General features: G+C 35.4%; 1 protein-coding gene across 4 annotated transcripts in view; it reads right to left on the bottom strand.

The window, feature by feature from the left end:
- Positions 1-400: 400 nt before the first annotated feature.
- SLCO1C1 (solute carrier organic anion transporter family member 1C1) overlaps positions 401-22,104 on the bottom strand; it is a 61,411-nt gene continuing 39,707 nt past the window's right edge. For 2 of the 4 annotated variants that reach the window (XM_082740637.1, XM_082740636.1), the window contains 6 exons: positions 17,098-17,293; positions 12,137-12,302; positions 9,372-9,556; positions 6,646-6,710; positions 2,416-2,533; positions 401-818 (listed from right to left, as the gene is read on the bottom strand). In XM_082740637.1, the coding sequence (XP_082596763.1) occupies positions 596-818; positions 2,416-2,533; positions 6,646-6,710; positions 9,372-9,556; positions 12,137-12,302; positions 17,098-17,293 (953 nt within the window). In that variant the 3' untranslated portion in view covers positions 401-595. The remainder of the gene's footprint in view (positions 819-2,415; positions 2,534-6,645; positions 6,711-9,371; positions 9,557-12,136; positions 12,303-17,097; positions 17,294-22,104) is intronic. The other 2 variants (XM_082740638.1, XM_082740639.1) reach the window with 2 other exon arrangements.

Raw genomic sequence — 22,104 nt, 5'->3', positions numbered from 1 at the left:
CAATGCACATATAATGGATAGTTGAAGAGCTAATAATCCAAAATTTGAATCCTCCAAGATTATTTGCCACTATATATTTCTGTGCCAATTACTAAAGTCCAAAAGAAAAGAAGCGCTTAAAATGAAATCTTTCTCTACATATTCTGGCTCTATTCCAACATCTTCATTAAGGTCATATTTGAAGGAGGCCAAGATATAATTTAATTTTTTAACAGGACTCTCTTCCCCTTGACAAGTATTTCAGTTTAAAAATTACTCTATGTATAGCTATTAGACTATCAGAACAATTGTTCTAGCAATACAGCTAATAGATAACGGGCGCAAGGCAAAATTAAGCAGAATGAGTAAATAATATATGAAATTTATATATAAATAATATAAGGAAGAAATAAAAGGTTTGGATTAGCTTTATTATCTGTATTTTCTGTAATATGTTTAATTTTATTTGTTATTAGGTACATTATCTCATACTTAGAGTCAAAGAAATATTTTGAAAGGAGAAAAAAAATGACACATTAAAAACCCCTTTGATTAAAATCTATTTGTTTGCAGAATTTCCAGAAATTAGAAAACATGGCTTCAAGTCGTTATTTTTCTAAAGCTGTGTTTCCTTGCCTGGCCAGCAGCTAGGTTGTAGCAAATGATCACTTGTAGTACAATTTTCCTTCCTGATTCTTGTAGACACCATTGTTCCTTCTGTCTTGGTTCTGAAGCTTCTATGTTTTGAAACACAATTTTTCTTTAAAGTGAAAAGTACTGCAATACTTAGGAAAATGGACACTGTGCCCAGCATCACAGTAAGGCCCAGATATATACGTCTAAAAGAAGAGAGAAACTCAGTCATAATTATTGCAACTATCCAAGTTTAAAATGGGCAAGGAAGGTAACAGTATCATTCAGTAGATAGCAATACCAAGAAAACCAATCTATCAATGAAACTGTCACAAGGATGTTTTTTCTTAAGAATGCAAATTCAGTGGCTAAAAAAGACCTTTCTATGAACATCTGGCAGACTATTGAAGGCAGTATGCTAACATAAAGTGACTTCTTAGAGGTGCCATAATTTTTAGTTACTACTAATTACATAATCAGTTCCATCCTCTCTGTAAATTATTCCCTTAGACCAGGTGACCATATGTCTATTTGCCCAGAACAGTCCTAGCTTATGCTGGTGTTGTCCCAGTGTACTTTTTAATAGTGCCCCTTTTCACTCTCAAAAGTGTCCAGGTTGAATGATAAATTATGTGGTTATCCTACCCTTGAAACTTGCCCAGATGTACTTCTACAAAAAAAAAAAAAAAAAAAAAAGGCTGCAAGAAGGAATGTCAAGGGAGAATCAAAGCTCTTAGTAGAGCAGAATGACTTAAGAATTAGCCAAAGGTTTAAATCACCTTCTTCAATAAGAAGCCTTTAGTTCTTCATTCTATCATAAAACAAGAAGGTATGGAAGGGCAGGTTGAATGATTTATTCTGGTCACCTTGTACACATAATCAGTCTCTGATTGAAATACATTGTCTTTACATTAAAGGAAATGCCGCCTTAGCAAATGTGAGTAAAGCACAAATTCTACTGAAAGGTCAAGTCCTTTTCAAAGACCAAAATAAATTTCTCACATAACATCAAAGCCTATTAATCAAACAAACTTATTTGAGATGGTTGGCTCAATTCACATCCAACTTCCAACTTACACAGTTTAGTACCAAGCTTATTCCTCCAGAAAATGCTCAGATTGTAAATCAAAAAAAAAAAAAAAAAAAAAAAAAAAAAAAAAAAAAAAAAACCTTCCTGCTTTTAAGCCATTGAAGCATTGCTTTCAGCAATAAGGGGCCTAAAGTTTGAAGAACTGAACTGAATGATACCACAGTGAAAAACCCATGCCCCTCAACCCCATGCACACTCATACACACAGAAAAAACCTTTTACTTTCATGCATCTCAAGTACTGGAATAATTGAACATCAGTTTGGCAATAAAAGCTGGACAGATTTAGAGCCAAATCCAACTCTTGCCCAGGGGGATTATATCTGACGTAAATGGGACAGTTTGGCTCGGTTTGAAAAAGAATAGAATTAAACCCAAAATGTGACCTAAATTTAAATGCTTCTGTGCTTCAGAGAATTACCCCCTTGTGTGCATCAACTTGCAAAAATTCTACTATATTCTGGAATCTTTTGTGAACTTTATTTAAGAAAAGATTACTCTTTTAAAATGGGAGTCAAGATTAGGAATGGGGAAAAACTGAAAGGTCTTCTAGCCAAATAAATAGCAATAAAATTATTCTATAAAATAGAATATGCTTCTTGGTTTGATGATCCTTGTGCAGTGAAACTCCATAAGGAATGATTATTGCTCATTTCATTGTTCAAACCTGGAATGTTGTAGTGGGGAGATGCAGTAATGAGTCTAATACGGTACCTGAAAGCATTTGAATCATATAATCTACAGGAGCCTCTACTTCCACATCTTTTAAATCCCCATTTGAGGCACGAAGTGTCAATCAAAATTCCAAAATACACAGGAGCTGGGATTCCTGCTGTGAGAAAAACACACAATTGCTACTAAAAATATATGCCCATCTTTTGATTACCCTATAATGAATGAGTCTCAGAACCACTTACTTTCAAACTAAAAAGAAAAAAACTGCTTTGGGGGAAATGGGTACCTGTAGAAGACCAGAATACACCACCTCATCCTATTTCTCTGGCATAAAGGTTATTTTGAGCAACAGAAGGCACAGAAACCCTTAAGACAGAGCAGAAGTTTCCTTTTTGTAAGGGAAGCAACATTTATAACGGAGATCTCCATTTGTAAGGGTGTCTACATCTCTGTACCCAGAAGAGGAGGATTCCTAATCCCAAGAGGCTTTAATCAAAGGAGAAGGAACCCACCCAAATCTCCCTAACAAATCTAACCCTTGTTTACCTTACTTTTCCTGGTCACCTTCCCATTATTTAAGAATGGGTTTTACTTATTTTATGTTACACTTTTCTATTGGGCAGATAATACTCACTTCTAATGATATTAACATAATCTCTCATTTGCTTTATTTTAAAATACATAATAGTTTCAACATAATGACACCAATGTTAGTATTAAAGATAAGACTACAAAATGTAGTGAAGTTATGTGGCTTTGGTAATGATTCTGTCCTTTTAAACCTGTTTTTCTTTATGGTTATGCCTCTTATTTGATACACAACAAATTTCAGTTTGTTTCAAAAATGTCTTAGTTTTTTTGTTGTTGTTTTCAATTACATAAAAACTTTGCATAATTTCATTTTTTAAAAATGTCTTCTCCCAGGGATGCCTGGGTGGCTCAGTTGGTTGGACGACTGCCTTCGGCTCAGGTCATGATCCGGGACTCCCGGGATCAAGTCCCGCATCGGGCTCCCAGCTCCATGGGGAGTCTGCTTCTCTCTCTGACCTTCTCCTCGTTCATGCTCTCTCTCACTGTCTCTCTCTCAAGTAAATAAATAAAATCTTTAAAAAAAAAATGTCTTCTCCCAGTATTTCTTAAAAGATTTTATTTATTTATTAGACACAGAGAGAGAGAGATCACAAGTAGGCAGAGAGGCAGGCAGAGAGAGAGGAGGAAGCAGGCTCCCACTGATGCTCAATCGATGCAGGGCTCGATCCCAGGACTCTAAGATCATGACCTGAGCCAAAGTCAGAGGCTTAATCCACTGAGCTACCCAGGCACCCCACATAATTTCATTTAAAAAAATTTACTTATGTATTTAAGAGAGATAGAGGAGACAGAGCACACAGGGGGTCCATGAGTGGTGGCAGGGGAGTGTGCGGGAGAGGGCAAGGGCAGAGAGAGAGGAAGAGAATCTTCAGTAGACTCTCTACTGTGCACAGAGCCCCACATGGGGCTCCATCCCAGGACCCTGAGATCAAGACCTGAAAAAACTATGCATGACTTCAAATTAAAAATTAAACCAGAGTTACATTTACAACTCTACTTTCCGGTCTGTCCTCTCTTACTTTTTTCCTTCCTTCCCTTATAGGTAACCACCACCACAACCACTACCATTACTATCATCATGATCATCATGATCATCATGATGTTTTTAGTTTATACTTCTGTTGCTTCTTTTTTAAATGTTAGCAAATACCTTTGCATATATTTATAATAATTCTACCTTTCCATACTTCTTACACCAAATGTATCATAGTATGAACATTGTTCTACATTTTACTTCACTTAAGGGTATAGCCTGGAGATCCCTTGGTAGTATAGATTGCTGTGTCCCTCTGAAATTCATATGCTGGAGCCCTAACCTTATTATGACTGCCCTTGGACACAGAGTTATTTTTTTTTAAAGATTTTATTTATTTATTTGACAGAGAGAGATCACAAGTAGGCAGAGAGGCAGGCAGAGAGAGAGAGGAGGAAGCAGGCTCCCCGCTGAGCAGAGAGCCCAATGCGGGACTCGATCCCAGGACCCTGAGATCATGACCTGAGCCGAAGGCAGCGGCTTAACCCACTGAGCCACCCAGGCGCCCCAGACACAGAGTTATTAAGGAGATTATTAAGATTAAGTGAAGTCTTAAGGGACTTAATTTACTAGGACTAGTATCCTAATCAGAGGAGTAAAAGATACCAAAGCTCCCTTTCTCTCCATGTGTACACAGGGGAAATCCTTGTAAGGACACAGTGAGAAGGCAGCAGTCTACAAACCAGGAAAAAGGGTCTCAGGGATCTCGCCAGATACCAGGTCTGTTGGTACCTTGATCTTGGGACTTCCCAGCCTTCAGAACTGTGAGACTATAAATTTTTGTTGTTTAAGTCTTTCAGTCTGTGGTATTTTTTTATGGCAGCCAGAGCTGACTAATAAATTTGTTAAGATTACAGGGAGATTTTTTCCCCCATTCATCCTTATAGCTGCATAGGATTCCATTATGTGGCTTAACTATAGTTTATTCAAATATGTCATATTGATGGACAACTAGATTGTTTACTGTCTTGCTATTATATGTAATGCCACAATAATTAGACATCCATAAAATTTTACTTATTTCATAGTTTTGCTAGCAAACTTTTGGTATCAACTTCTACAAGTGGGATTGCTGGATCAAAAGATAAATCTATACATAGTTTTGTTCATTACTGTCACATAATCATGGGGAAATGGCACCATTTTTTCAACAGCAATATGTAAGCATATCTATTCTTCATGCATTGGGAACATTTGGTAGTTTGCAAATCTGATAGCAAAAAACATTCAGTATAATTTTAATTTGTGCTCTCTTTATTATGAGTTTGACTATCTTTTCATATATTAAGAGCCATTTATATTTTTTTTCCATGAGATGGCTATTCATATCTTTTTACCCATTTTTCCATATGGGTGTTGGTCTTTTTGTTCTCAATACTTAGGGGCTCTCTTTGTAATAGGGATATTATAAATAGTCTGTTACATAATTTGCAAAAAATAATTGTTCCCAGTTTATCATTTGCCTTTTGGCTTGCTTGTGATATTTTTGCCATTTTCAAGTATATTTTTACTTTTATGGAATCAATTTTATGAATTTTTAGTACTTTATTTTTCATTTTTAAAATAGGCTCCATGCCCAAGATGGGGCTTGAACTCACAACCCTGAGATAAAGAGTTATGTGTTCTACTGACAGAACCAGCCAGGTGCCCCAGTGAAACATTTCTTTTCCTCAAAATCTTTTTCACAGTGTAGATTATATCTTTATCTCCAAAAGAAGTAGATATAGAAACCAAATCTAGTCAGAGATTTCCTTCAGGCTCAAAAATCTGATGTTTTTCTAGGTAAGCTCTGTTGTAGAATTAGATTCAGCCATAATGGGATAAACTTCCATATTTGCTGCTTCCCCAGTTTCAATGGGATTATACCATATCTTCATATATACCCATTTTATATCAAGATTTATTTTCAGACTTTTTAAAGATCTGAGTTTGTTTTTCTCCCTTCAGTTCTTTTCTGTTAAATTACAGAAGAACATGTGTGATTGTTTTGCTTTCTCCCTTACAATATAAACTTTGCACAAACAGAAAACTTACCTGATTCATTAACTCTATTTTCTATGGGTTTTAACTAATGCATACTGAAAAATTTATTAGTCATAAAAGAACCATTCCAATTGCATTTAAAAATTGTCAGCTCAAAGCCATACTGTTTTTTTTTTTTTTTTTTTTTGATTGTATGAAAGAGCTGATCTTTCTACATAATGATATATCCCAGCATTGAGACTAGGTCAAAAGAATTCTTTCCATTTTAACAACTGAAAAAATTATATTAAGGCTCAGCCTTTCTTACTGAATCATTTCTTGCTTTTTTCCCAGAGGGCTCTTTCATAACAAGAATAAACTTTTTGACAATAGACCAATGCTGGAAGAGACAAGATTGTTAAACAAAAAAAGTCACTATTCTCACAACATCACTTTATTATACCACAAGCACAGCATGGGCTCTCAGTTTCTAAAACAAAAAAAGGGAGAAGTTGAGAGTCGGAGGGAAGGAATAAAGAAATAAGGGAAGAAATAAAATAAATAGAGACCTAACTGACTGCATTATTTAGTTATGCATGGCAATTCTGTAAAAAAAATATTTAGAAAAGTATTCAAAGCACATTTGACATGGCTACCATAATTAAAACATACATTATACTTACCAAGAACTCTTACTGCTAAGGTGTAGATACCCAGAGCAAAAGACTTAAGTTGTGGCTTAATGCACCTAAAAACAACAAAAACACTATAAAGAAAATGTAGCCCATTAAAGCAAATAGTAATATTAGTGATAATCTGCTTAACATAAATAAAATAATCTTAGAATTCAAGTAGAATTCTATGGGAGAACCCATAGTGTCCGAGCATAGCGTGGGCAAATTATGTAGCTCCATGTGCTATTAGATGCAATGCGTCAGAGAGTTTACAGTTACTATTTCCAAAATGTAAATCCCCTCTCCATGATATATTCAAATGGTATTGGATAAAGTAAAATTGTCAGTTTAATCAGCAAAACAACAAAGACTTACAGACAAAAATTCTAAGAAATTTGAGGCAATAAGGGATCAATAAACTATAACTAATTTTTGTGGCTCTTGCTCTAAAAGCACAGGACTATATTGATCCAAGTTGATACAGTCACCATTGCTATGGCATGCTAAGTGTTTCTGTTCAATAGTGGGGACCTGAATCTTGCAGCCAAGTATAAGAATACCTAAATAACAAGAGCATCCTTAATATGACTGTATAGCTTTAACTAATTGGCCTGTCAATTTTAATGATAATAATCATGATGATATTATAATAAGTGAGTGCTAAGCACGGTACCAATTTCTTTGTATGTATAATATCACTTAATCTCTACTTTAAAGGAGGTAAAAATCACAACTTTTCTCCTTTAATCCAGGGACATCTCCTTCTGCCATCAAAACACAGCGTGGTTCATCTGAAAGGCTGGTGGTGAAGATAACTCTTCCTTAGGAGCCTGATTAAGCACTTGACCCAGTATAAGTTGTAGAAGAAACACCCACCCATGAAGAACAATTCTGGTTTGAGAACTCTGGTGCAATGCTCTCCATATCGTGCTCCCATTTGAAAACACAGTATCGCATGTTTTCCTTAAGCTTTTTTGCGAAAAATGTATTTGTGGATGTTAGGTCCTATTTTCTGTTTATCTTTCCTGATCAATTTCCTTAATATACTGTGGGAAATCATAGATATATACTTTTGATGAGTTTCATTGTAGAATAATGTTATATTCATCCTTCAATTTGTACATCAAGTTAAAAATCAACTAATCATCTCCTAAAAGATGGGTTTCTGATAAAATTTGACTTTTTATGCTTAATAACTTTACCAAAATTTGTAATATTTTTAGATTCTTTTATCAATTGTATAATAGTAATATTTGCATGGCTAGTTCCATTAGGAAGACAATTTTTTAAAAGATTTTATTTATTATTTATTTGACAGAGAGAGAGAGAGACCATAAGCAGACAGAGAGGCAGGCAGAGGGAGAGGGGGAAGCAGGCTCCCCCTCTCTCCCAAGCAGAGAACCCATGTGGGGCTTGATCCCAGGACCCTGAGATCATGATCTGAGCTGAAGGCAGAGACTCAACCTACTGAGCCACCCAGGTGCCCCTCATTAGAAAGAAAATATTATCACTGACAATTATCCAATACCATTTGAATATAGTTATATATAGCTATATATAGTTATAACTATATATATAGTTATAAAACTACTATTTTAAAGTTTGAATTTATATACTTTTTTATAGAGATCTATGATAGGAGAGTCAATAAGTAATGTTCAAACATAAATTATATTACAATAGAAGAGAAGCCTATAGGAAAGTTGAATTAAGATATAAGCACAAGAAGAAAGAAATATGTAACATATTCACTGTAAAAGATTTTTTTGTGTGTAATTTTAAATTAGGTAATATTGGTTACGTAATCTGTTTTCTACATTCTCACTGATTACATTTAAAAGAGTGATCTATATTTAAAATTATTATATTTTTAAATGTAAATATTTATAATGTACTGGAAATCAATGTTTACTTACTATGAAACTTAAATTTTTAGATGTTCACTTAACAATATGCAAAAGGGGTACACAGTTTTAAAAATTCTTTTAGAGTTTTTAAGCAAACACACATGGAATCATTAACATATATTCATAGATTAGAAAATGCAATTGATTTAAAGTTATGAATACCCCCACACCCATATATATAGATAATTCTAGTCAGAACAAGAAAAATAACCTATATACTAAAATAATAAATGTGAAACATTGTGATATTAGATGAATCTTTTAAACTATCTTAAAATTTTATCATCCATAATTTGGTGAAACCATGCTTAATCTAAAACACAACCTAGGGGCACCTGGCTAGCTCAGTTGGTAGAGCATGTGACACGTGATCTCTGGGTTGTAAGTTTGAGTCCCATGTTGGGTGTAGAGATTACTAAAAATTAATATCTTAAAAAATAATAAAAAGACATTTAGTCTACACTGCATAATATTATCCAGAAATAGCATATTATTATTGATAATAATAATATGATAATTACTATATTATCTAGAAATAGCGTAGTGTATTTTTTGAGTGGTTACGGAGATGTAGGTACTATAGTGGTGTAGGCTCTCTAGACCAATGATTTGCAGAAAATTTTTAACTGGAAATACTTCTCTTCAACCATATTTTTGCATAAAAACCCAAAATGGGAAGAGTCTGAAAACTAGAACAAGGATATGGGTCAAGACCCCTGAGAGAGCAATAAGGAATCACAATCCTATGGAACAGATTTTGAAATCCATGTTCCAAACGATTGTAGTACATCTTTTATTAAAACTGGGTTAGGGAGAATCAGTGTTCACCTCAGAAGCAGTATGTATCCAGGTATGCCACCTAGAGATAAAGTATAGGACGTGATGACTGAAATGACAAGGAAATACAGAAACATTTTGGGACATCCATTATCTTTTTGACACCTGCCCACCATGCCTGAGGAATTTCCTGACTTTGAGGCTGCAATCCCCACACAGGTGCAGTTATAAAATATCTGTAACACAACAGAACAAAGTCCAATTATTGAGGTAACATTTAAGTAAAATTGAAAATATATATATTTTTAAATAGACTTCACAATATAGTACACATGCATTATATAAACGGTAAGGTAAATATTCTTTTATTTCTCTGTGTTAAGCTATAGTGAGCAAAGTGAAATCTATACAGATCATGTTTTTTTCATCCAAACAGCAGCTGTTCAAACTACTGACCCTACCAAACAATCACTCAGTAAATCCTAGTGCATCCAAACATACTTCATCTTCTTCTCTGCCATTTCCAAGTCTAAGCCACCATTATTCCTCGCCTTGGTTATTGCAGTGATCTCTTTACGCTCAACTTATTTCCGCTCTTATCCACACAGTAACCAAAGTGAGCCTTTAAAAATGGCAGTCACTATTCTCAGCCTTCCAGTAGCTTCTTCTTATGGTTGTATAAAATCCAAAATCCTTACAGAGGCATACATACTCTAATGGAGCTCCTGGATTTCCCTCTGATCTCACAGCTCAGTGATCTTTCCTCTCTCCCTCTGCTTCAGCGAGACACATGGGTTTCCACTGCGCCCTTGCCAATCTTCAAACATGGTGAGTTTACCCATGCCTCACAGCCTCACTGTTCTCTCTGCTGGGTAGCTCTTCTAGATAGTAGGAAGGCTGGTGCATGTACCCCAGGTTTCTGCTTAGTTCATTAAAGAGGGCTTCCATGACCACCCATTCAAAAAAATACCCCCATCTCTCCATCCTTTATCGTAACTCATCTTTTCCTTACAGTTCTTATCATTACTCATTAGAATACTATATATTCATTTGTTTTTAAACTATATATCCCACTAGAATGAAACCTCTAGCAGAAACCATCTACTTTCTCATCATCACATATGTAGAGCCTAAAAAGTGTCCTCTTTTTAGGCATTCAACAAAAAATCTGTTAAATAAATGGGCATAAATTGAGGATGTGACTTTGTAATGGTAACTGGAGGGAAAAGTCCTGACTAATAAATTCAACTAAATCTTGGAGAGGCAACTTTAATAATTCCTCATTATTTTTATAAATTTCACAAAAGAGCTTGTAAATTTTTGGTTAAACAGTGAAATAAAGCTGGCATTTCCTTTCCAAGGAAGAGTAGAAATGTTGTTGTTGTTTTTTTAACTGTCAGGTAAAAACTTTTGAACCTTGACCTTGCCTCTTACTAGATACATGAGTTTAGGCACCTCAGTGCCTCAGTTCTCACATGAGAAAAATAAGATAAGTAATACCCAATTACTCGAAGATCATGATAGTTAAGTCCCATTTTTTTTAAGCACCTCTCTTAGTTCCTGGCATGAATGTTTTCTGTAAGTGGAAGTTCTAGGTAAGGAAAACTTTCAAGCAGTTTGGAGAAAAGAGTAGAGGCTGGAAGAAAAGAAAGGAGCAGGAGGAAGGGAAAGAAGAGGAAAGGAAGGGAAATGGAAGGGAAGGGAAGGGAAGGGAAGGGGAAGAGAAAGAAAGAGGGATAAAGGGAGAAAGAAAAAGAAGAGGACAGAAAAGAAATGAAAAGAGAAGAGAAGAAAAGAAGGAAGGAAGGAAGGGAGAAAAGAGGCAGGGAGGGAGGGAGGAAAGGAAGGAGGGAAGAGGGAAAGGGGGTGGGGGAGAGGAGAGGGAAAGGGGAATGGAGGGCAAAACTCAGTTGCGCTTGGGTAGGTAGTCCCGTTCATGGTTGCTGGAGGCTAACCCTTCCTACTCTGACTAAAAAATCCAAGTAACAATAAACAGAGAAAACCAACATGTTACTCTACATCAACATAAGCCTTTGCCTAAGCATTCTTATCTAGTTGATAAGTATATGTAAATAGATGTGTGGGTTAATTTTCAGCCCCCCAGGACTGTCAAATACAGGCAGATTTCATCACCACAAATAGACAGCAGTCTGTCTGCTAGCCATATAAACAGAGAGCACAAGAGAGAGTCTATGCTTGCGACAGAAATGTAAAGGTGTGACTACAGAAATGAGTCTTGTAATGATTAAAGTACACAATATCCTTCACAACTAAATTTTTTACCTTTATTTCTAACCTCATCTCCATAATCCACCCTACAGAGCTCCTTCATTCCAGCATCTACTCTTTTCACACATGGGCTGGATTTCCCAGGCAGAATGTCTCGTGCTATCAATCTCCTCAAAATCAAGTTTGTGATCCCTGGGTTTAGACCTCTCAGGCTAGAGGTTCTAACACTGACCTCTATTTGTCCTGTCCCTAAAACCTCCAACTACCACTGGCCTTGGAGCCATAAGAATTGGATCCCAATGCAGATCTTATCACTGAGATTTTCTCAGTTGAGGCTAATATTCCTCACAAGCAAAATGAGAGAACTATATCACTGTGAGGCTCTTCTAGCATGTTTCATGATTCTAATTCTTACCCTAGTTCTTTCAACAAGCCTAGTCCACTAGCTCTCCATGTAAAAGAACAAGGGTAGGGCAAGATCCAGAGCAGCGACCAGTGTGGTCTGCTTCTGGGTTGGTCCCTGAGCTCCCACAGAGTGTGTGGTTTATGTAGAAGGCACGACAGGCACACACATTGGGATTTCTTACAAGAGTTTTTCCACTCCTGGTGGAGGTTTGACAACCAGCAAGACATGCCGATGCATATGTAATTCCATTTTCACCACACATAGGTTCCCATTTTGTCTCTGAACATTTGCATCTTGAGTTGCAATCTGAAAAGAGAGCTCGTTCATGAGAAGAAACAGGTTTGGTTCTGAAAAGAAATGTAACAGTATAAAATATTACCTCTTAGCAGGCAGCACCCTAAAATCTTCAAAAATCAGTGTTCTTGAGTATATAAGTGGCACTGCCAATGGAGATTGCCTTTTGAAAACACAATGGTAATCAGGAATGCTGGTTTCTGATTATTAAATGTGAGTCTACTATTAAAAAGCTTTCTCTTGAAAGTTATCTTTAGAGGTTTACACATTTACATAATATCCAGTTCTTGGCTTATGGTTTCTATAAAAATCGACATTCTCTAGCATCTTCTAATGTATTTCTGTGCAAAGATGGAGGAAAATGGCTAACAAAGCAGAAATATAGAGTAAACTTCTAGAGCAACTAATGACGTTTCTTAAATACATTGCAGGCAGTGTGTGCATGCGTATGTGTGCTTTTCTGTCATTTTCCTTCACATCAATAAAATGGGCATTGGCGATGGTGCAGTAAAAGAAAAAAACAGTCAAGCAGTCAGCATTATGTCAACAGACTTCAGTTTGGAAGAACTACACATCCTATGTGAGTGTCTTACTAAAAAAAGCACTGGCAGTTCATCTAATTTTTCTCTCTCTCATAATCTCCCATTCTACATAGCTCTTCCATATCTTATGTCGTTCTTTCCGATTCTCTTGTACATGCTTTTCAATCACTTACCCATTCATTTGTTCATGTGTTCAAAATTTTGTGGAAGCCTTCTAAGTGCTAGCTTTGGGAGGAGAGAAGATAGTTACAAATATGAATGAGATGATATTTGCCCTTAAGGAGCTATCTTTTTGTTCTAACTTGACATAATTTTGATATCTTCTCTCTTTTCTCTCCTTGTTATTCTGTCTTACCTCTCCCCTTACCTCTCCCAGAATTCCTTCTCTTTCACCTCTATTTCTTCCCCTCAACTGAATGACCTCATTTTTCTTCTCTTATTCTCCTTGTTCTTTTCATATTCCTGTATTCTTCTAGGAGGTACTTGTGCAATGATATTTCTCTTCTACTTGCAACTTATTTTTCATCCATTAGCACTCCATCATTCTTTTTGTTTTTTTTTCCCATTATTTTGAATTTATCTATTTGTTTATTCCCCTTTTTTTTTTTTTTAACAAAAGTGTTTGAGAGCCTTAAAACCAAACAACAACAAAACCCCCAAGGGCACTGTCATGTACACTCAGTAAGGGCAGAACAGTTTCTTTTATTCACTCCTGTATCTCCAGCAGTAAGAACAATCTGGGACATACTAGGTTAAGAAACAAGATTTCTGGTAAGTCAATCAAACTAAAATGCTATTCTATTTTGGAGGGAAATAAATGTCATTTTGGCCCCTCCTTCTAAGAGGTAAACCCCATAATGACTGCAATTATAATTTCTTAATTGATGGAATATTCCATTTAGTAGAACTGCCATGCATATTTGGTTACTGCAAACCTAAAAAACAAAAACAAAAACAAAACAACAACAAAAACAGCCCCTGAGACGTTTCCAGACAGAATAAAAGGGTATAACTATGCCTTCTGGGAAGTCATATAGTAATATTTCATCCTGTTCTCTTCCATAAGGCATTATTTGGTAAATTAACTGAAACTATTTGGTAGTATCTGAAAGTATAAATAAGTGCCTTTGAAAGCCTAGAATCAGGCCACTATAGGTAGTGTAGGACTGAGATCTCAGAAAGTTGGTGCGGAAAAGAATTTTGGGGGAGATCTAGGCCAACTTCTCATTTGGCAGATCAGGAAAGTCATGTCCAAAGTGGGCAAATTACTGGCTGAAATTCACAATATTTATTAGAGACAAACTTCAAAATGAGAATTCTTCCAGGCCTTTGGATTCTAATTTCTTGTCTCGCATCAAACTTACTCTCATTATTGCAGAAGAAAGGTTTCTTCCACTACCATATCTAAAGTTGTTTACAGGGTTCCTGTTGAATGTCTAGAATCAAAACAGCCTTGTAGAACAAAACAACTCAGGATAATCCCTGAGAGCATGTTGTATTCTATTCTATAAAGCCAATTATTTTCTATTACTAAAAGCTAAATTTATCATCTATGACTATCTTGAAGCAGAAATTAATTGCATGCATGCTTTACAAAGGATGTGTTGACAGAATTATTTAAAATTTTAAGATAACTTTTGTCAAATATATCAGAATGTTTATATTCAAATGGGATTTGCTTTCAAAAGAATCATGTTGGGATGCAAGAGCTTTTTCCAGGGATGTTGCCATTTCTTTGGCTGCTTCCAATAGCAAAGCTACTCTTAAAGGTTAAATCTTTGCTTGCTGGGGGGAGGGGTTTTGGGAGAAGGGGGTGGGATTATGGACATTGGGGAGGGTATGTGCTTTGGTGAGTGCTGTGAAGTGTGTAAACCTGGTGATTCACAGACCTGTACCCCTGGGGATAAAAATATATGTTTATAAAATATAAAAAAATTTAAATTAGAAAAAAAACAAATAAACAAAACAAAAATGCCCAGGAAAAAAAAAAAATCTTTGCCATTGTTGGGAATATTCTGAAAAACATGGAAGGCAATTTTAGTATATTTGCTGCCGAAGCGAGCACTGGAAAGCAATTTTAAAAGAGGAGATTTAGAATGTTTTAGACAATGATAGCATTATTGTAATGCGATTGTAGTCTTTTACGGCAATTGCTTCAAGAGCTAGTACTTCGAGGGCTAGTACTCATGCAATGAATACGCTATCTTTTATTTGTTTAAAAATATCTAATCATTTGTTGTGTGAGTATACTTTTAACATGAGTATACTTTTAACATTGCCACTGTTTCCTGTTTATGCGCTTACTTTTGGCTTAGAAATGCCATGATGTTGTACAAAGAATATTATACTTTGAAGAGATAATTGACCTTTCTAAATTCAGTTTCTTTTAAAAGAGGGTAACTAAACTTACCTTATAAAGATGCTTTGAGGATACAAGTGAGAAAATGAAGGTCATGGTGTTTTGTAAATTGCAAAATACAAAGACGTTTACCACTGTCCATCTACCATTAGGATCATAGGGACAGTTGAAGACAATGTAGGGCTTCTACTCTCTCCAGAATCTTCTTGCAATTCCTGTTTACAGCTAACATCCCTATTCTATATTGCTGACTGTTAGCAAGGCAATGCTACTACACTCAGTTAAGTCTAACATCACTCTGGTAACTCCCAGAAGCAACAGTATATAAACTTCACAGTCACTAGTTTTCTTGGACTTTTTAGATAGTAAAAAGTATAACTGATATTCACTTAAGAGCAGGAGAAACCAGATTAATGAGGGTGATGGAGATTGGACTATGGAGACAAGACAGACAGGTAAGCATGGAAGGAAGCACGGGAAGAAGCCTGGAAAGCAAGCAGTAAATGAATAGCAGCTGAACTAACAGAAGACAGATCATTAGATCAGGAGCACTGGCCTTTGAGGCACAGGCAGAGTTTGGGCAGTGAGGTAGTGCAGTCAGAGTGGTAGGCCTGGCATACAGTAATGGCTCAATATTTAATTTAAACAGATAATATGTATTTGGGTGGAAGAATGAAGACAGCTGAATCTGGGAACTCATGTTCAGAGGTAGAGTGATGGCAAGGACTCTTCAAAGGAAAAGACAGGGTACTTCCTTCAAGACGCAGCTTCGTATTAAGACTGACAGACCCTTGGGACGCCTGGGCGGCTCAGTTGGTTAAGTGGCTGCCTTCGGCTCAGGTCATGATCCCAGCATCCTGGGATCAAGTCTCACATCGGGCTCCTTGCTCAACAGGGAGCCTGCTTCTTCCTCTGCCTCTGCCTGCCACTCTGTCTGCCTGTGCTCGCTCTCTCTCCCTCCCTCTCTGATAAATAAATAAAATCTTAAAAAAAAAAAAGACTGACAGACCCTGGAAACTAAGAAAAGTAGTCATCCCTCCCATACGAGATGGCACAGGTCTGAAAACATCAATAAATATTCTCTTGACCAACTGCTAAGAGCTAAACAGAGCTGTTGTGTGGTTCACCAGGTTGAGAAATAGCATTCTCTTCTGAAACTTCACATAATTTGAGTACAACAGAGACTACAAAAAGTAGCACAGAGAACTTTTCAGTTATCCAAGTGTTCAAAGAAAAAAAAATACAATTATTTACAAATGGCACATCTCTTTTGTGCCAGGCAAGTACTAATCATTTCCACGTCTATTATCTTGCTTAAATCTTATAAAATTTTATAAGGTAGTTAGTATTCTTTTTTTTTTTAATGGAAAAATTTGGGGCACCTGGGTGGCTCAGTCAGTTAAAGCCTCTGTCTTCAGCTCAGGTCATGATCCCAGAGTCCTGGGATGGAGACTTGCATTGGGCTCTCTGCTCAGCAGGGAGCCTGCTTCCCTTCCTCTCTCTCTGCCTGCTTCTCTGTCTACTTGTGAGCTCTCTCTCTCTCTGTCAAATAAATAAATAAAATCTTTTTTAAAAATTTAGAAACTATAATGAAAAATTTGAGGTTTGATTAGATTAAATGACCTATGCAATGTCACTTCACTAATGATGAACAGAGGTGAGATTCAAGGCCTGTGTTTTCCATTGTCAGGTTGACCTATACAGGTAGATGTAGATTTAATATTTTTAATAATTTCTCTTAGGCAACCAAATTCAAAGGAGATGACAAATTTTGGTGATAATAAGATCTCCCATGTCAACGTACCATTGGCTATTCCATGATAAAACTATAATTCCTTTCTCATATTTATGATGTTTACAATAAAATTATCTTATTTTGAAGCTCTATCTATAATTAATCTGATTAAACAAGCCAATCTCCTCAGATTACTTAGTAAGTGAACCTACCCTTGGTAGGAGACAGTTATTCCTGCCACATCAGAATTTTCACAGCCCAGTGCAAACAGGGAAAGGAATAGGAGGTACCCAAGAACAGACGATCCCAAGTAGAGTTTTGCAGCTCCATACACACTGATCCTGAACTTTTTCATAACTATCCCCCCAGAGAATATTCCAAGGGCCACTGCAGGTATGTTGATGAGTCCTGAAGAACAAACAAACAAACAAACAAAATATATATATATATATAATTTTGTGAATCTCTAAAAGAAATTTGAGTGTGCCGACATAAACTTTCTGAGAGATTATACAAAGCTATATAATATATTATTATATTGCTAATAATATATATTATATAGCTAATAATATAATATAATATATTATAATATAAATATATTATAAAATATATTATAAATATATAAATATAAAAATATATTATAAAATAATATATTATATAGCTAATAATATATTATATTATATATATATTATTATATATATTATATTATATATATTATTATATATATTATATTATATATATATTATATAGCTGACAGGAAGTTGTCAATTTCTGACAACTTGTTAGATTGGTTGGTCATTTTAAGTTATAGAAATATTCACTTTTATTCACTGACATATCAAGAGATTTTTGAGTGTCTAGGTTATAGATTAAGGATAGCACAACTGAGAGTCTCAGAAGCCTGCCTAACACAATATCTAGCACAGAGTTTAAAATCAATAAACAATGAATTAATCAATGAGTCAATGTCTTTCTGGTCTAATCCCAGGATTAACAGGTACAATCAAGGGGCAGCTAGGTGAAAATTAATGTTCTTTAAGTTTGTGCATAAGAGAATAATAGGCACATGGAATTCAGGGAACAAAAACACAACTATGGTTCTTTTTTTCTGGCCCAAACCAAATTTATTTTATTTAGACTCTTAGTTGCTTAGTTTGGTATCCACCCTAACAACCACAACAACAAAACAATGTATTAGTTGACGACTTTTATATTTACTATTTGCTTATAATGTACCAGCCACTTGAATAAGCATTTGATGTATCTCTCACATTTATTCTTTACCACAACCTTAGTAGATAGCCGTATTGTTATTTTCACTTCTGACAGCAATTTATTCATGGTCATGGTTAGTAAGTGTTAAAACCAGTTTCAACAATACAGAGTCTGATGTCAAATCCAACAAAGTGGTTGAGAGCTTGGACTCTGGGGACTTAACTGCCTGGTTTGGCTCTCAGCCCCATACCTTCATGGCTTTGCAATGGCAGGTGATTTCTCTGAACTTCTATAAACCCGTCACCTTATCTATAATATGGAGCAAAAGCAGTACTGAGGTGTTAACATGAAAAGTTCCTAGCACAATATATGGCACATAAATATCATTCAATTAACTTGTTACTTGCATTTCAATCTATTAGAGTCACAAAGATGAAAATATTGGGATGGGTGCGTGGAGTGGAACATTTCTGTGTTAGAAAAGGTGGGAAAAGAGGCTCTTTGGAGACTTCTTGTTTAGATTTTAAATTGGTAAATGTTAAAATACAATGATCATATTAGAGATCATCCCATCTTGAAGGAAGCAAGATCGCAAAACAGTTGGGAAAAAAAAAAAAAAGAGGTGCTAGTTTTTTCCTCCCCAACTAAGCTGAGGTTTGTGGCTATAGCAAGCGGTAGAGATAAATGTATCCTGGGCCCCTTAAGAGCCAAAGGTCAACTATGAGGAAACTGATTATTATTTATTTTTCCAAAGAGAGGATATAATGGAAAATAATATAACAAACTTGGTTTCTCATGACCCAAGTTAATAAATGCTAATATAGTCTCCCAATTTTTCTGATTTTTAAATATGGAGATCTATAAAACAGATTCCTTCTCTGTTCTAGATTCCATCTTCCTTCTTAAGAATTAAGTATTGTCATGGAGGTGATGTGTGCATTTAAGGCCCTATTTTTACATACACATATTCACAGTACTTGACTTCAAATCCCCCTCTCACAGACCCAAGACTTACACAAAAAGGGCAGAGTCCTATTCTCTCTTTCAACTCTATCTCCCAAAAGCAATTTATAAAAAACACATCTTCGGAAAACTAGCCTCTATATCGAAACCTTGAGAGAGTGTGCTTAGAATTTCATTTATTTTGTAAAATATCAATCCAAACTTGGGACATAAGGAGTCATAGCAAAAAGGATACCCTTTGATACTTTTTGTTGGTTCATGCTGTGTGGGTTTCCCTAACTTTTCCCCACCCTGATTTGCCCTAGAAGATCTTGAGAATCAAAATGGGGTGATTCTAAGGGCATTGCTCCCTCAGTACAGAATGTTAAAAATCAGAAATATCCTCTCCTGACTGATCTCCTCTTAGAGCCTGTGTTCTCCTAAAACTTCCAGAAAGTTTCCTGTACTCTCTTGCCTCCAGTCCTTTCTAGGCAAGATATTTGTTTCACCTGATCAACATCCTTTCAGTACACCACCCTAGTTTCCACATTTTCATGTTTTAACACCCCCTTATACTTTTGCTTTTAATTTAGGTATTGATACCTCTTCCTAGAGGATTTTCTTCTGACTCCAAGATAAGGTTTATTCTCCCAGAGTTCTCTAGACTACTTCTAGAGACTTCTCACAGCCTCCACCAGCCATATGGTGCCTCCAGAGACATCTCTGATATCAGGATGCACAAATTGGGTGATCAGAAGCCCCCTTCCTCCCTCTGCCTCTGGCCCTTGTACAGGGTCCCATAGGCATCATTCTTGGTCCTTTTTACAATTAATGGCTAGTTTATCTGGTTTGCACCCCTCACCTTCCCATAGCACCTTCAAGGCAAAAACTGTGCTCACCATCATATCCTGAGCTCCTTGTAGTTTTCCATAAAAATGTGCCAAATGGCTAAACTTTAGTTTATCCACATACAACATTTCTCTTGGATATTTTACTTTCCTATTTTAAGAAATGAATTATAACATGATTCCATAAAAACAGTAGCAGTACATTTCAAATATACTGTCAGCTTGATTCCCTCTTTCAAATTCTCTAGGATCTGTAAGCTATCTATGCTGGGCCAAGTTGAGTTGATAGCAGATTTCCTAAACATCAAATGAGATGTGCTGCTTGCCTCCAAAAGCTTCTCCTCTTTCATCTAAAGCATTTTAAGTCCACTAATGAAGTAGAAATGTCACTGATTTCTTCATTACACACTTCTTTTCACTCACACCATAAAATGTGCTGATCTTAAAATGTTTACCATTTAAATACTCCAAATGGAAATACCAGCTATAATTTACACCAGCATCCACAATTTGTTTCAATTTAATTTATGTATGTCTTTTGAATTTAATATATTTACTCAAATAACAGGAAAGCTAAGAGAAATTTAAGAATGAATATGTTGTTGTTACTTCCATATACTCATTCAAGCTGAAGAACTTATTCTTTGTTATTGTTCAAAACAAGAGTTATTAAATATAAATATTTATATATTAAATATAAATATTTTAAGATCGACAGCAGAGTTACAATATAATTTGGGAACTCTGATCCCCATACAAATGTACAATAGCCTTAGCCATTAAAATAAAATGGTAATAGGTTATGGTAATAAAAGTACTTTGGGATGTTTTAGAGCTTTTCTCCCAGCAAAGTAAAATTCTGTAATATATAATGGACCTTCACAATGTTACACTGTTAGAAGATTTACATATATGGGACTTTTCACACTCATGTAGCCAATTCGGTGTACACAAAGAAGTAAAATTAGCCATCTTTCTTGGGTATAATAATAGTAATTTTTTCCTCACAAACTAAGATTGTTTTCCATTATTTCTCAGATTTTTAATATAACCTGACCTAATTTTAGAACATATTTAATTTGATATGCTAGCTTAGCTACAAAAAATTAATGTTTTCTATTATAAGCAACTTTCCCCAAATAATTTTCATAACCTTCCCTTATTTGTCTGTGTATCCTCTTCAAGAATGGAGAATGGATCCTGCTGTCAATGAGAATCAATGTCAATGTCAGTATCATGTCCACTAGGTATTATTTTATTTAATAAAAAAAACCAAGAAATTAAGAAAAATGGCTAATAAATTGCAATCTGTGTATTAAGAAGGAAAACAAAACTTAAGATCATTTTCACATAACTTAACAGTGATAGGAGAAGCTTTGAAAAAAGGAGAAAAATTAAGCTATCTATCTAAACTTCTTCCAGTGGAAACTGCAATGAGGGAAAAAAAAACCCCACACACTTGAAAAAGTAAGATCATTTTGCCATATGCATCCTAGACCCTGAATTTGAAACATTTTTGTTGCTTATTTTTCATTAATTTTCTTGGTAAAATTATATTTTAATAATAATTTTAAAAATTAAAATTATATTTTAATATGTAGTTAACATGAGAAAATATTAATCTAAACTTTAGAAATATGGCCAACATGGAAAAACACATACAGCAAAAATAAATCAACATTGTAACAACTGGCCCTTGAACACGAGGAAAATTTCTGTTTATTCTTTCTGCCATGTCATGTCAAATGCCTTCTCTGAGAGCAGAGAGGAAATGTGCTTTCTTTGTGCTTCTCCCTTATTTCATCACAGAAAGGATCATTCTTTATAATTTCCCCCAGCACACCCCCCCAAACAAATGAAGGAGGAAAGAGAAGTATGATAGAAGAAGAGAAAGAAGCGAGAGAACAGTATTGACTGAATGACAGCTATATACATTTACAGTGCATTTTCTGGGTCTTATTTAATCTCTCTTTTAACCTAATGAAGCATCTATTTTCACGATTCTAAAGATCATCAAAATAAGTATTATGGATGTTGACTCATTTTCCCACTTACCCTTACTCTGCTTTTTTTCCATACTTAATGTGAAACCCAGATACATTCAGAGAAGAATCCTAGCTATAAAGATTGAAATCATTAGACACTATTAGTTATCTCTCATAAAGTACTTGAATAATCCATAGACATGACATGATGGAAACTATGAAGAATCAG

This window comes from Mustela nivalis (genome assembly GCF_964662115.1).
Source record: "Mustela nivalis genome assembly, chromosome: 7".
NCBI classification, from domain to species: domain Eukaryota; kingdom Metazoa; phylum Chordata; class Mammalia; order Carnivora; family Mustelidae; genus Mustela; species Mustela nivalis.
This window is presented reverse-complemented; position numbering and strand designations above follow the sequence as displayed.